The sequence below is a fragment of the Gymnoscopelus microlampas genome (genome assembly GCF_963454915.1).
Source record: "Gymnoscopelus microlampas genome assembly, chromosome: 8".
NCBI classification, from domain to species: Eukaryota; Metazoa; Chordata; class Actinopteri; order Myctophiformes; family Myctophidae; genus Gymnoscopelus; species Gymnoscopelus microlampas.
This window is the reverse complement of record NC_139945.1, coordinates 3049501-3065271: the sequence shown is the minus strand read 5'-3', so window position 1 is coordinate 3065271 and position 15771 is coordinate 3049501. Positions and strand designations below refer to the sequence as shown.

Here is a 15771-nt window from a genome sequence, read left to right as displayed (position 1 = left end):
ATCACAATAATCCCCGCATATATCGGTATCGGTTGATATCGGTATCGGTAATTAAGAGTTGGACAATATCGGTATATCGGTTATCGGTAAAAAAGCCAATATCGGACAACCCTAACAATAATGTTCTCTGTTTTTTGTTATTTCATTCGTTTTAGTTCAATTTAATAAGCCTGGTGTGTGTTTCTGTCAGTGGTGTAAAGTAACTAAGTACATTTACTCTAGTACTGTACTTAAGTACACTTTTGAGGATTTTTTTTACTTTACTGGAGTGTTTCCAATTTTCAGTACTTTTACTCCACCACAATTATTTGAACACTTTAGTTACTAGTTCCTTTAATTATCATAACAAAACATACAGTAACCACTTCAGCCCTATATACATTTGGGCCATTTGAAAATAGCAGATATACATGCGACGCATTGTGAGCTTGTAGATCGGCTATTTTCAAAAGATTGTATACATTTGAAAACTTGAAATGGGGGACATTCTGCATAATGACTACTTTGTACTTTTGGTACTTTAAGTACATTTTTTAGTCTTTTGAATCAAATTCCATTAGTTTTAGTCATATTTTAGTCATCTGAAATGTTTTACTGTTAGTCTAGTTTTAGTCGACTAAATATCATAAGACTTTAGTTTACTAAATCTACTGTTTATTTAGTCGACTAAAATGTATGTTGGTGGTGCCTTGATGTCATCATAATGGCTGATTTTACACTCGTTTGCATGCTGAAAATAGCAGATCTACAAGCTCACAACGTGTCACAGCGCGACGCGTCGTGAGCTTGTAGATCTGCTATTTTCAGAGCGCAACACCCAAGCGCAACCAAACATAAAATGACTTGTCTTTTAGTTCTACTGGATCTCTTCTCCACTAGATCCCTCACTAACATTTTAGTCTAGTTTTTATTTGTTGACGAAATTGTCAATATATTTAGTCTTAGTTTCAGTCATCATAGCTTAGTTTTTATTTAGTTTTCATTTAGTTTTTATTTAGTTTTTATGTAGTTTTCGTCAGTGTAAAAAGGTAGTCGACGGACGTTTTTCGTCATAGTTTTAGTCGACGAAATCAACACTACTGTGTATGTTATAGTTATGTTATGTTCTAAATGTATGTTTCTCTGGACAGACACGTCCTTCATGTACATGATAGCAGGGCTGTGTATGCTGAAGCTCTACCAGAAGAGACATCCAGACATCAACGCCAGTGCCTACACTGCATACGCCTGTCTGGCCGGCGTCATCTTCTTCTCTGTGCTGGGAGTGGTGAGCACGCACACACGCACTTACACGCACACACACACATACTCACGTGCACACACACGCACACAATGAGGAGCATAATAGCACTTCCAAAAACATACACAGAATGATACAAGATATCACAGAGGATAAAAACACAAGAAAGCCCTAAGGTTTATCTCCATTGTGGTCCTCTATGAATACATAAAAACAGCCAACATATAACAACTAAGAAACCCATTAAAAAAACATACAGAACACAGCATACAAACCAGTAGCAGGAAAAAAACATACTTTTTAACACAGATGTCATCCTGCAGAACAACATAAATGCTGATTGGCTGTCGAGACATTAATTGATAAGTGAACTTTCGCCTCAGTTGGGATTTTTCAGCCAGAGCAAAGACTCAGAAAGTGACAAAAACACTTAATTGGCGTCGCCCCCCATTCGCCTGGCTCTAGCCGCTCGATGCAACGTTATGACAAGTCGTGTAACCGCGCCGCTCGGCCAAATATCTTCGCAAACATTGTGAACACACCTTTAGGGGTTATTTCTGGTGTTCTGACGATTGTTGTTCACATGCAGGTGTTTGGGGAGAGACAACACTGTGTTCTAATGCTTGTTGTTCACATGCAGGTGTTTGGCAGAGGCAACACTGTGTTCTAATGCTTGTTGTTCACGTGCAGGTGTTTGGGGAGAGACAACACTGTGTTCTAATGCTTGTTGTTCACATGCAGGTGTTTGGCAGAGGCAACACTGTGTTCTAATGCTTGTTGTTCACATGCAGGTGTTTGGGGAGAGACAACACTGTGTTCTAATGCTTGTTGTTCACATGCAGGTGTTTGGCAGAGGCAACACTGTGTTCTAATGCTTGTTGTTCACATGCAGGTGTTTGGCAGAGGCAACACTGTGTTCTAATGCTTGTTGTTCACATGCAGGTGTTTGGCAGAGGCAACACTGTGTTCTAATGCTTGTTGTTCACATGCAGGTGTTTGGCAGAGGCAACACTGTGTTCTAATGCTTGTTGTTCACATGCAGGTGTTTGGCAGAGGCAACACGGTGTTCTGGATCGTGTTCTCAGTCATCCACATCCTGGCCAGCATCCTGCTCAGCATCCAGCTGTACTACATGGGCCGCTGGAGACTGGGTGAGTCCCACTACTATACTATACAGGACAGTACAGTACATTACATTACAGTAGTCCCTGGACCCCACTTTAAGAACCACTGCTCTACATACACATAAGTAGAGAAAACAGAATGCCTGCAACACGTTACACTGCCAAGAGCCAAATAGAGAGTCTTTAAGTGCAATGAAATGACAAAACAGACAGCACTCATTAATGTCCTTTCAATGATGTATTGGTCTCACCCCACACACACATGGATCAGGGCCCTCTTGAAAATCTTGATATGTTATCATTAACATCATTTTTGGGGCGGTGTAACCGCCCCCTATAAGTGAGGTTTGGACACTGACCAATCCTGCACCGTGATTGGCCAATAGTCTACAACGCAGTCTACAACCCTAACCCTTCCACAGTCAATGCAAATCTATACTTTTGCAAAGTCAGCCAATCACATTACAGCTTGTGTCATCACCACTAGCTGTAATGTCAGGGACGCGGGAAGTGGGGTGCTGAGGGTGCTGCAGCACCCCCTGCCGTTGTGAGGGGAAAAAAAAAAAGGCTGAACGCGTGCGTGTGTGTGTGTGTGAGAGATTTTCCCCGGTGGGCGCGGCTCCCCCAAAATAATTAAATCACATAACTCTAATCCAACCCTAACCCTAACCCTAAAACCGAAATAAAGTAACAAAAAAAGTAACTTTATCCGCGGGAAACCCGAAAAAAATCGCGCGCGCGCATGTGTCCCGTTTACCAGCACCCCTTGCTCTAAAGTACTTCCCGCGTCCCTGTGTAATGTGATTGGCTGACTTTGCAAATTCAGGACTGTGATTGGCTAGCGAAACACATGACACATGTGCAGCCCTATGAATAGCAGTATGGACTTAAAAGAAACACTTTTATGTTTTTTTTTTAAGTGAATCACTTCCATCACTGTGATGACCACTGTGACCACACCGCCCACTTCACACTGGGTGTGATTTTTTAGTTTGTAATTCCAGTAATCTAATGTGGGTGTGTGTGTGTGTGTGTGTGTGTGTGTGTGTGTGTGCGTGTGTGTGCGTGTGCGTGTGCACCAGATTCTGGAATCATGCGCAGGATAGTGTACGTCATGTACACAGATTGCATCAGACAATGCAGTGGACCCATGTACATTGTGAGTACTGTACTACCAGCACCATGTGTCAAACCATTCATATTGATATACTAGTTTATAGTGCACAAAAAACATCACTGCCTTACATAACCTGGTCCTCTCTCCCTCCCCCGTGTGTGTGTGTCTGTGTGTGTGTGTGTGTGTGTGTGTGTGTGTGTGTGTGTGTGTGTGTGTGTGTGTGTGTGTGTGTGTGTGTGTGTGTGTGTGTGTGTGTGTGTGTGTGTGTGTGTGTGTGTGTGTGTGTGTGTGTGTGTGTGTGTGTGTGTGTGTGTGTGTGTGGTAGGACCGTGCGGTGCTGCTGGTGATGGGGAACATAGTGAACTGGTCTCTGTAAGTTCTTCTCGCTGTTGTTATTTTCTGCAGTGTGTTGCATAGACCATAAGTCCAAAATGGCCGCCGTGTGAATATGGTCGATGGCCCGAAAACAGCCAATGCGTCACAAAGCTTTGCGAAGCTTCGTGAGCTTGTAGATCGGCTGTTTTCCGCCGAGCGACAGCGTCGTACGACGATGTACAAATCAGCCTTAACGATGCAGCTAAATAGTGAAGGTTTGATTGAAAACTTTATTTAAAAGGCTTGGTCAGAAAATGCATGTCAAATGGGGTAATGCACTATCCGCCCACTTCTCTGTTAGTAATGGGGTACGCCAAGGGGGGATTTTGTCTCCTGTTTTATTCAATGTTTATATGAATGATCTTTCAGTTGCAATACGGGCTGTTTGGTTGGTAACTCTATCATCAATCATCTGATGTATGCTGATGACCTGGTTGTACTTAGCCCGTACAGCGGAGGGTTACAACAGCTACTAAAAATTTGCTCCAAGTATGGCACAGACCATGACATTATATATAATGCAAAAAAAAGTAGTATCATGATTGTGAGATGCAAGGATGACAAGACATTGTTTTTCACAGCCTTTTCTTTAAGCAACAGTCCTTTATCATTGTGTCAGGAAATCAAGTATTTGGGTCATATATTTACTGATAATCTACAAGATGATAGAGATATCTCCAGGCAGTGCCGCATTCTATACGCACAGGCCAACATGCTGCTTCGAAGGTTCAGTATGTGCTCTGATCCTGTTAAATGTGCTCTATTTAAAGCATTTTGTACTCCCATGTATACAGCCTTCTTGTGGTGCTCATATAAGAAGGGTAGTATGCGGAGGCTCAAGGTGGCATATAATGATGCCTTGAGGATTTTACTTAAGGTCCCCAGATGGCATAGTGCCAGTCACCTATTTGTGTCATGCGGTATACACACCTGTGAGGCTCTCTGAAGGCACTCCATGTTTGGATTCATGTCTCGCTTGGATGAGTCCAGGAACAGTATAATTGAGGATATGGTCAATCCTGGGAAAAGCTGTCTCAGGTACTCATCTAGGCTAAGGATTCACTGGAGAAACAGCCTCTACGTGTGACTTGTATATAATTGTATGTTCTTATTTGTTTTTGATTCTTTTTATTTTTTTACTTCTATACTGTATGTCTTATTTGTATGATATATGGACCCCCTGCGTGTCTGAAATATAGTTTTGAATTGAATTGAATTGAAATCGGTCACCCCTGCTTTAAACTTGACTTAGGAACCTCAAGTTTCAACTGGCCCCGCAGACCACAGTGACCTTGGGGGGAGGGTATACACCTCTAGAAGTTCAGAGAGATACTTAGTTGAACGCCCATTATCTCTCCTCTCACCTCTCCTGTCCCTCCCTCTTCTATCCTATCCTCTCTCTCCTCTCCTGTCATCCCTCCCATCTCTCTCTCTCTCTCTCTCTCTCTCTCTCTCTATCTCTATCTCTATCTCTATCTCTATCTCTATATCTCTCTCTCTCTCTCTCTCTCTCTCTCTCTCTCTCTCTCTCTCTCTCTCTCTCTCTCTCTCTCTCTCTCTCTCTCTCTCCTCTCTCTCTCTCTCTCTCTCTCTCTGTCTCTCTCTCTGTCTGTCTCTCTCTCTCTCTCTCTCTCTCTCTCTCTCTCTCTCTTCTCTCTCTCTTCTCTCTCTCTCTCTCTCTCTCTCTCTCTCTGTCTCTCTCTCTCTCTCTCTCTCTCTGTCTCTGTCTCTGTCTCTGTCTCTGTCTCTGTCTCTGTCTCTGTCTCTCTCTCTCTCTCTCTCTCTCTCTCTCTCTCTCTCTGTCTCTGTCTCTGTCTCTCTCTCTCTCTCTCTCTCTCTCTGTTCTCTCTCTCTCTCTCTCTCTCTCTCTCTCTCTCTCTCTCTCTCTCTCTCTCTCTCTCTCTCTCTCTCTCTATATCTCTCTCTCTCTCTCTCTCTCTGTCTCTGTCTCTCTCTCTCTCTCTCTCTGTCTCTGTCTCTGTCTCTGTCTCTGTCTCTGTCTCTGTCTCTGTCTCTCTCTCTCTCTCTCTCTGTCTCTGTCTCTGTCTCTCTCTCTCTCTCTCTCTCTCTCTCTGTCTCTCTCTCTCTCTCTCTCTCTCTCTCTCTCTCTCTCTCTCTCTCTCTCTCTCTCTCTCTATCTCTCTATCTCTCTCTCTCTCTCTGTCTCTCTCTCTCTCTCTCTCTCTCTCTCTCTCTCCTCTCTCTCTCTCTCTCTATCTCTCTATCTCTCTCTCTCTCTCTGTCTCTCTCTCTCTCTCTCTCTCTCTCTCTCTCTCTCTCTCTCTCTCTCTCTCTCTCTCTCTGTCTCTGTCTCTCTCTCTCTCTCTCTCTCTCTCTCTGTCTCTGTCTCTGTCTCTGTCTCTGTCTCTGTCTCTCTCTCTCTCTCTCTCTCTGTCTCTGTCTCTCTCTCTCTCTCTCTCTGTCTCTCTCTCTCTCTCTCTCTCTCTCTCTCTCTCTCTCTCTCTCTATCTCTCTATCTCTCTCTCTCTCTCTGTCTCTCTCTCTCTCTCTCTCTCTCTCTCTCTCTCTCTCTCTCTCTCTCTCTCTCTCTCTCTCTCTCTCTCTCTCTCTCTCTCTCTCTCTCTCTCTCTCTCTCTCTAGGTGTGCCTATGGTCTGATAGAGAGACCCAGTGACTTTGCCTCATACCTGTTGGCCATCGCCATCTGTAACCTGCTGCTGTACTTTGCCTTCTACATCATCATGAAGGTGTGTGTGTGTGTGTGTGTGTGTGTGTGTGTGTGTGTGTGTGTGTGTGTGTGTGTGTGTGTGTGTGTGTGTTTTTAAACGCTCCTAGATGTTCTAGTCGTAGAGAAATTAGGAATGCACGGTATTGACATTTTAGCCAATATTTCCAATTAACTCATTCACTGCCAAGGAATTAATTCATTAATTCCTCCGTCTACCGTCCCCTTGCCAGCAAAAAAAAAAGTACTGTACCTTTTGAAAAATCATGGAATATCCGTGCTCCGTGCACCGCCGTCCTCACAGAGATCGGCTCATTACACGCACAGGGGTCCGGTAGAATCGGGAAAAAAATAATTGGCCGGCCGCGATCCTCCATTCCAGAGCTATGGCCGTTTGAATGTGGCTTTTATTTTGAAAAGCACTTAGAAAACAACAGAAATCAGAGAAAATTTGACTTTAACATGAAAGGAGGCTTTTTTTTGTTTGTGCTCATATGATTTCTCTGTGTTGTCTTCTTCGGTGGTGCTTGGATCATCTTTGAATATATATTAAAGCGAACATTTTTAACTCCGATCTGTGCTTCTGGGGGGGTGGGGGTCCCTGGAACAACATATTTTGAGATGGGGGTCCCTGGAACAACATATTTTGAGATGGGGGTCCCTGGAACAACATATTTTGAGATGGGGGGTGCCTGGAACAACATATTTTGGGAACAACATATTTTGAGATGGGGGGTCTGCGGCCGAATACATATCATTTTGGGTGGTCCTTGACATGGACAAGTTGGAGCACCACTGATACAACAACATACACGTTTTTTCAAAAAACTGTTTGGAGAATATATATTCAAAGATTTGCACAAATGGTAACGATTTTTCATAAATAGCAGATCTACAAGCTCATAGCGTGGCACTCGCTGCCGCGCTATGAGCTTGTAGATCTGCTATTTTTTATATATATCCAAAGAAATCTTAAAATGACACAGATGTGTTCCCGGTCTTAATGGGTTACGGCCGATCTTGCCGATACCGATATGATGACACTGTGTGTGTGTGTGTGTGTGTGTGTGTGTGTGTGTGTGTGTGTGTGTGTGTGTGTGTGTGTGTGTGTGTGTGTGTGTGTGTGTGTGTGTGTGTGTGTGTGTGTGTGTGTGTGTGTGTGTGTGTGTGTGTGTGTGTGTGTGTGTGTGCGTGCGTGCGTGTGTGTGTTCGTATGTGTAGCTGCGGAGTGGGGAGCGTATCCAGTGTTTAGCGTTGGTGCTCATTCTGTTCACGGCGGTGGTTTGGGGACTCGCCCTCTGGTTCTTCTTCCAGGGCCTCAGCACCTGGCAGGTCAGTGTCACACACACACACACACACACACACACACACACACACACACACACACCTCCTAGTGTGAAATCCGCCCCTTTTTTTGAGGAAATTCCGATGTTGGTTTAAACCAAGCCAGCTGGTGGAAAGTAAATAAGAACGCACATGGAGTGTGCGTTTTTTGGTGCGTTCTCTTTGAACCGTCCACACAAATTGAATCCATTCTGAATGTAATTTGAATACACACATTAATCATGTTACCAATGATTATTGCCTTCTTTCATCTTAGAAATATTGCGCGGATTAGAGCCTATCTGTCGTTGGACGATGGCAAAAACGTTGATCCACGCTTTTGTTTTCTCTCGGCTTAATTACTGCAATGCACTCTACTCTGGCCTGCCAAAGAAAACAACTGACAGATTACAACTTGTTCAAAATGCGGCAGCCAGAATATTAACTAAAACTAGGATGAGAGAACATATCACTCCAGTTCTAGCTTCACTACACTGGCTCCCGGTTGTTTTTAGGATTGATTTTAAAATTATTTTACTTGTTTTTAAAGCTCTAAATGGGTCTGGCAACTTCCTACCTCTATGACTGCCTAGAGAGATATGTTCCAAACCGGCCCCTCAGGTCTTCAAGTGCTGACCTGTTGGGGTGCCTACAATGACATATGAAAAACACGGTGAAGCAGCATTCTGCTTCTACGGACCGACAGTATGGAATAAACTCCCATTACACCTAATACAGGCAGTCTCTGTGGACAGCTTTAAAGCACAGCTCAAGACCTATTTCTTCACGCTTGCTTTTAGTTGATTTTTAAATCTCTGTGTTGTTATTCACGTCCTCACTGTTTTTCCTGATTCACTGCCTTTTGCTATTATTTTAATGTTGTTTCATGCTTTTGCTTAGCTTTTTTTGCTTTATTGTTAAATTAGTTGTACTTCTTCTGTAATTGTATTCTTGCTCTGTAAAGCACTTTGAGCTGCATTTCATGTCATAAAAGGTGCTATATAAGTAAAGTTTATTATTATTTTTTATTATTAGGTGAGTCAGTGGTTCATTATGTCATGTTGGCTAAAGTAACGTTGCAGTATTTATTTTGTCTTGCACCAGCGACTCCAGGATATGCACAACAAATACGGTAGCGCGATACTGTAGTCCTACACGCGTCTGATGGGTTGTGATCAATTAAAATAAGCAGTCTGCCATCATGTGTAGTTTTCTTGACGGATTAATTGCTTTCAAATGTTCTCAAAATATTCATACGGCTCCACTGAAACGCTTTGCATTGTAGCCTCCTATTTGGTCGTGAAGACCGATGTTCTTTTTATATAAAACAAATTTCGCTAAATATTCTGCAAATTGGTTGAGTTAGAGTTCTCAGCTCTCTTGAGAACTAGACCAAAGAAGTTATGTGCACCCCTGTTTATAACCTAGAAGTAAGAACTGCACACAGACGGCACCTTAAAAGCATCAGGGACCAGTTAACAAAGTGTTTAAAGAAGATCTCGGCCTACCTTTTTCTTACCGTTATATGATATTATTATAAAGTGTCAAAAAGTGTCAAAACTCAATTTTTTAATAGCTGATGTTCATATTGACAGAAACCTTGCCACAGTGTTTTTGTCCTAAATAGGCCGCCATAGTGTTTTCAAACTGACTTGGATGAAATCTCGTCTTGCGAGACTTCATGAGGGGAGCATCTAACACAAACACTGGAGAGTTTTCTGTTAATATGAACGACCTGCCAAAAATGTTTTTTACTTGAGCGATTCAAATACGCGATCTAGTGCATGGATTGTCGGTATGGAGTTATGATTTTTTTCTACCATACCACACGTCCTATAGGATATAATAATATCGTATAAGGTAAGAAAAAGGTAGTCCGGAATTCTCCTTTAACAGTGCCGCTGTCCTTTGATGATTCCTCTCCATGTGTTTAGAAAACTCCTGCAGAGTCTCGTGAACACAACAGAGACTGCATCCTGCTCTCCTTCTTCGACGACCACGATATCTGGCACTTCCTGTCTTCTATCGCCATGTTCGGATCCTTCCTGGTACGTACGCGTGCGTGTGTGTGTGTGTGTGTGCGCGTGTGTGTGTGTGCGCGTGTGTGTGTGTGTGTGTGTGTGTGTGTGGGTGTGTGTGTGTGTGTGTGTGTGTGTGTGTGTGTGTGTGTGTGTGTGTGTGTGTGTGTGTGTGTGTGTGTGTGTGTGTGTGTGTGTGTGTGTGTGTGTGTGCGTGCGTGCGTGCGTGCGTGCGCGCGTGCGCGTGCGCGTATAAGTTGCAGATTTAGATTATTATAAGCCCGGATATATATTTCATCCATTTGACAATTAGCCGATCTACAAGCTCACAATGCGGTACATTTCCCTTTCGTTACTTTCAAGTACATTTTGATGCCAATACTTTTGTACTTTTTACTCAAGTACATTTTGAATACCGTACTTGTAACAGAGTATTTCCAGATTGTGGTTTTATTGATACTTTTTTACTTTTTACAGGTCCTCTTGACCATGGACGATGACCTGGACGCCGTCCAGAGAGACAAGATCTACGCTTTCTAGATCCCCCAGAGAGACCAGATCCACGTCTTTTCTAGATCCACAAGATCTACGTGTTCTAAGATCTATACCTGATCCGCTTGCAAAGAAGCACAGCTCGGGAGCTCCAACTCACTCACACAGAGATCGGTTGCACTGAACGCATCTGCGACGCAACAAGCCCCAACAAGACTCCATTTCCCATGATACCTTGCAGGAATGTGGCTGACAGCAGCAGGGGGGAGTGCCGGTTTCCTGCTGCTGCTGCTGCTGTTGTTGTAGTTTGTTTGACTTGCGTTGGGAGTGTTGACTCCCTGAAAGAGAACTACAAAGGACAAAATGGCCGCCGAGTGCGGTCAAGCCGTGGGCGCTTCTAGTTCCTATAGAGCTTCACAGTCGGTTTACACTCGTTCCAGCGTCCCTCGTTCACCTTTTCTTTTTTTTTCTCCATTCACCTTATTCTTGGTCCTTCTCCGGGCGGCGCCATTACCAGGGGTGCACATAACTTTTTAGCTCTAGTACTCAGAAGAGCACCTGCAGATGTGACTTGGTGCGCACCAAATAAATGGTCCCGTCCCGTTTTGTCAAGGGGGGGTTCAGCACGGTGCCCACCGGGACAGTTTTGTCAACGGGGGGGGGGGGGGGATGCTGCGCGAGAAAAAAGGACGCTCTGCTTCCAAATTCCGCTGATCTTCGCCGTTTTCTTTTCTTCTCACGCGGTTTGGTGAACCCCCCAAGGTTGGTGCCCTGTGCTGCCCTGCTTTTATCCGCCAGATTGGGACGTTCACGGCACATTTTGCACCATTAAGGTGCGTTCATCATCGGTGACGAGTGCCTCTAACAGCCGCTGCTGGCTGCGAGTCGCAGCGTGTCTGTGTGTCAATGCATGCTGCACTCACACAATCACGCGCAGCATGCATCCCGTCCCCCTGTGCCTAATGGCTGTACATGGGGCCGACGTGTGCTTTAGCGTGATTGTGTGAGTGTGGCTTCAGGAAGTAAATTCCTAGCCTCGATCTCCAGGCTTTTATTTTTTAGTTTTGCTAAAAAATAAAAGCTTGGAAATGCCTGTCCCAGCTGTTGGTACGCAAAAGCGCCTCGCGTCGTCTGATGTGCCGCGCATTATTTATTTTGGGTGCGCATGCGCACCTGCGCACCAGTTATGTGCAGCCCTGGCCATTACCCTTTTCTGCTGCTTCATTCAATATGTGAACACTTTCTCCCTAGCAGGCTACAGGTGTAATGCAGGTAATCAGTGTGTTGCCAGATGTTGCAAGAGAAACAAGCGGACAGGTCTATGAAAACAAGCCCTCCAAAAAGCGACTAGGCTAAGTTGTTACCACTTTACATCAGCTATTTGAAAATAGCAGATCTACAAGCTAACAACGCGTCACATCGCGACATGTTGTGAGCTTGTAGATGTGCTATTTTCAAAAAAATATTGGGGGGGAAAAGTGAGATTTTTTTTTATATATTTGAAACATTTTTAACAAAAAAAATCTTGTCCCTGGCACACAATATTTTCAGATGGGGGTCCGCGGACAAATTCATATTAATCTGGGGGGTCCTTTAGGAAAGACATTAGGAAGCAAGCCAAAATAAGTAACTACACTTAAAGGACAACTTTGTTTTTTTACAACCAATGTTTATGTTTTAGATTGTAATTAAAGTAAATAAAAGATGAGTGTTACAATTTTTAAATTTACTGCTTTCTATAGTTTTAGCAATTTTCACAATCTTTTTTTACAGTGTTTTTACAGTGGGCGGGGGCATTCTGTCCGGTGGCTAAATATGTATTTTTTGAACACATTAACCCGGCGTTTTCTTTATTATTATTTACAGTAGCTCTTCTAGCCCCAACTAACTCACATCTGGCCATCTCAGACAGCCGGACCTTTTTTATTGTGTAAAAAAGGCATATTTAGCCACCGGACAGAATGCCCCCGCCCACTGTAAAAAATATCGCAAAAAATGCTAAAACTATAGAAAGCAGTAAATGAAAAAAAAATTACACTCATCATTTATTTACTTTAATTACAAGCTAAAATATAAACCTTGGTTGTAAAAAAACAAAGTTGTCCTTTAAGAATCAAGCCCAAAGTCGCTTATTATAAGCAGACATGGCAACACTGGTAAACAGGAAACCCCTTGATATGGGCCCCCCCCCCCCCCACACACACTTCCCCTACCCTCCTACCTACTTCCTGGGCGTGGTCAGGAATAAGGTGAATAGAGAATTGTATTATTATCAGAGACAACGTCATAACAACCTAACGTAGACTTACCACTCTGTGTTGTTAAATGTGTTCCTAAAGAATAGTTTGAACCCATTCAGAACTGGAACGCATCCGCGTCATTTTAGATTTCAACCACATTAACCGTTATCTCATACTTTTGGCTATTCAAAAATAGCAGATCTACAAGCTCACAGCAAGCTTGTAGATCTGCTATTTTTGAAAAATCGTGAAAATGTGGGCAAATCTTTGCATTTATACATTTTTAACTCAAATCTTTTGCTTCTGGGGATTACAAACTATTTTGAGATGGTGGTTGGTGGCCAAATACATATCATTTTGGGGGGTCCTTGACATGGAAAAGTTTGAGCACCACTGATATGATAGCAACATACGTTTTGGCCTTAATGGGTTAAGAAAAACACTTTAATTTGCAATGTCACAGAAGAAATACTTAACTACCCCGCAAACCAGCGACATCTCTCACAATCATGAAAAACATCATCGGAAATCACTACCAATCAACTATAATATTTAGTATTTTAACACTATTAACCAATATACAGTAAAGACTATAATAAAGACAACGGTTAATGTTAAGAAGAAGCAAAGCTAACCGGTCGTTTTGGCTGCAAGCATGGGAACGGTGTTCGCAATGGCTTGTGGGAGAAGTAGTTCCTTCATTCTTAAAATATGTACGCAGACCTTTGCCTTTTCCTCGTGTTTTCCAATCATTTTGGTGAACATAATCTAATGTTTTATGGTCATGATTCACTAAGAGCCTGGTTGGCCTGCTGAAACTCTTAACACATCGGGTGCCGATCACGGTCTGGACCGTGTTTTCACATAGTAGCGCTCTGGTGCCGTTCACGGTCTGAACCGCGTTTTCAGTCTTTTTGTTTTTTTCGTTTTTCTCCACACGGGCGGGGCTAGAGCAGCTCTGGGAGTACCCATTGTGATCTTGAGAAGGAACTGCCAGATAGATCACCGGAAACAAAAACATGGCTTCCATCCGCTTCCTGTCTATTAACTTCTTTAAAACGCCTATATCTCCGAATCTGTTTCCGGTGTGGAAAACCGGTCATGCGCGATCCGTCCCCGTTGTAACTCGCGAGTGAAATGTTATCGATCCAGGCTGTAGCCAGGGTCATCGCTCAACATGAATGGATGCTTTTTTTTACGTGGATTTGCTGGTCACGGAGTCTAAAGCTTTAAACAGCAAAGCGCAGTCAATGGGGAGAATGCTGGCACCCAACGTAAGTTGTTATGAAAAAATGCTGGCACCCAATGTGTTAAAAGGATTCCTGGCTACTAAGCCAAATATGCCTTATATTATAATTGCCCTAAATTCCCCTTTTAATTGACCTAAAATTAAAAATTAAAAACACCTTCAATATTTTATTTATTTTAGAAATTCAAAATTATTTTAGAAATTGTTCACCTTTTTCTGAAGGGGGGCAATGCCCGTCACCAGTTGATGATGTCATTTGTCCATGTGTGGTCCAGCCCTATGGAATGCATGTGCTAATAGAAATGTATTTAAAATATTGTTTTGATGGTCATATTAACCGTAGGAAGAATTACGTTGTTTTTTATTAAGACACGCTAATAACATTCCTCAGGGCTGGACCACACAAGGACAAATGACATCATCAACGTGCGACGGGGCGTTGTGCCCCTATTGAGTAAAAGATGAACTGTTTCTAAAATAAATACAAATATTTAAGGTGTTTTTAATTTTTAATGTTAGTTATCGAGGACAATTACAATGTATTAACCCATTAAGACCTGGAACGCATCTGTCATTTTTTTTTATTTGAGCTAAAAAGCATTATTTTACACCTTTGGCTATTCAAAATAGCAGATATACAAGCTCATAGCGCGGCACTGAGTGCCGCGCTACGAGCTTTTTTCCCTCTACACCTATACCTCTTTGCCAAAATAGCCGATCTACAAGCCCACAACGCCTCGCAGCGCGAGGCGTTGTGAGCTTGTAGATCTGCTTTTTTTGGCTAAATTTCTCCTCAGAAATACTAGGTTTCGAGTGGTTATGGTAAAAAGAAAAATCATATCACATAAAGATTTGGCGGACCCCCTGTAGTAACTCTGAGGACCCCCTAGGGGTCCCGGACCCCCTGTTGAAAACCCCTGCTGTAAACTGAAAAAAAAAAAAAAACCTTTTTTTCTTTTTTTCAAAAGGGCACTTCTGGTCAAGAAGGCAAAGGGCAGGTGCTCTAGCACCACCTAGAGTCTATCTGTGCACGTCCCTGCTCTATAGGCTGGCGCCCGGTCAAAGTTAAAGGACCATGAAACCAACAGGCTGATTTTTGTAGTTTGTTTTCCACACTTCAGGTTAAAAAAAACTACAGCCGGGTAAAAACATGGCAGGCTGCATAATCACTGTACTAACAGTACACAGTGATGTTGTAAGCCAGCGGTTCTCAACCGTGACCCTCCAAAATAATCATATTTGAACCAGTGACCCCCCCCAGATAAATATTGTGAAAATAGCAGATCTACAAGCTCACAACCGTTGTGAGCTTGTAGAACAGCTATCAGCTATTTCTTATATTATTTGACAATTTGGCCAACGTTTGACCAGTTTTTATAATGTAGTTTGTTGATTACTTTTGATGCTGTAATGTTATATTTTTTTTAGGTATTAACACAATGGGTGCGTTGAGTGCCAGAAATCTCACTGTTTGCACCGCTGTTTAGAGCTGTAGGCTCCATGGCATGGCGAGCACACGCACGTAAACAATGCATGCGTGGACGACGATGGATGGTCCTGGCTAAAGACTGGAACAACAACATGTCTCACGTGAGTCACTGTTGAGGAGCAATCGAGGACTCGTTTTGCCCACTGTAAAAAGTTAAGGAGATACAGAGGTTTTTAGCAAGGAGATAGAATGGAAGCGGATGGGAGCCAAATTTGTTGCCACGGTGATCCGTCTGTCCCTTACTTCTTAGAGTGTTCATGGGTGATTCCAGAGCAGCGCTAGCCCCCCCCCCCCCCTTGTGGAAAAAAAAAAAAAAACTAAAATACTTAAAACATGGTCTGCACCGTGTTCGGCACCAAATCGCTACTCTGTGAAAACACGGTTTGAGCCGTGTTTGGCACCCGATGTGTTAAAAGTCC

General features: G+C 43.1%; 1 protein-coding gene across 1 annotated transcript in view; it reads left to right on the top strand.

Moving 5' to 3' along the window:
• Window positions 1-11043, top strand: part of sidt2 (SID1 transmembrane family, member 2) — a 101144-nt gene extending 90101 nt beyond the window's left edge. Inside the window, exons 21-28 of the mRNA XM_084065179.1 lie at window positions 1131-1267; window positions 2283-2391; window positions 3447-3523; window positions 3807-3853; window positions 6458-6563; window positions 7763-7873; window positions 9799-9912; window positions 10360-11043. Coding sequence (XP_083921305.1) covers window positions 1131-1267; window positions 2283-2391; window positions 3447-3523; window positions 3807-3853; window positions 6458-6563; window positions 7763-7873; window positions 9799-9912; window positions 10360-10422 — 764 coding nt within the window. The 3' untranslated portion in view covers window positions 10423-11043. The remainder of the gene's footprint in view (window positions 1-1130; window positions 1268-2282; window positions 2392-3446; window positions 3524-3806; window positions 3854-6457; window positions 6564-7762; window positions 7874-9798; window positions 9913-10359) is intronic.
• The last annotated feature ends 4728 nt before the right edge of the window (window positions 11044-15771 follow it).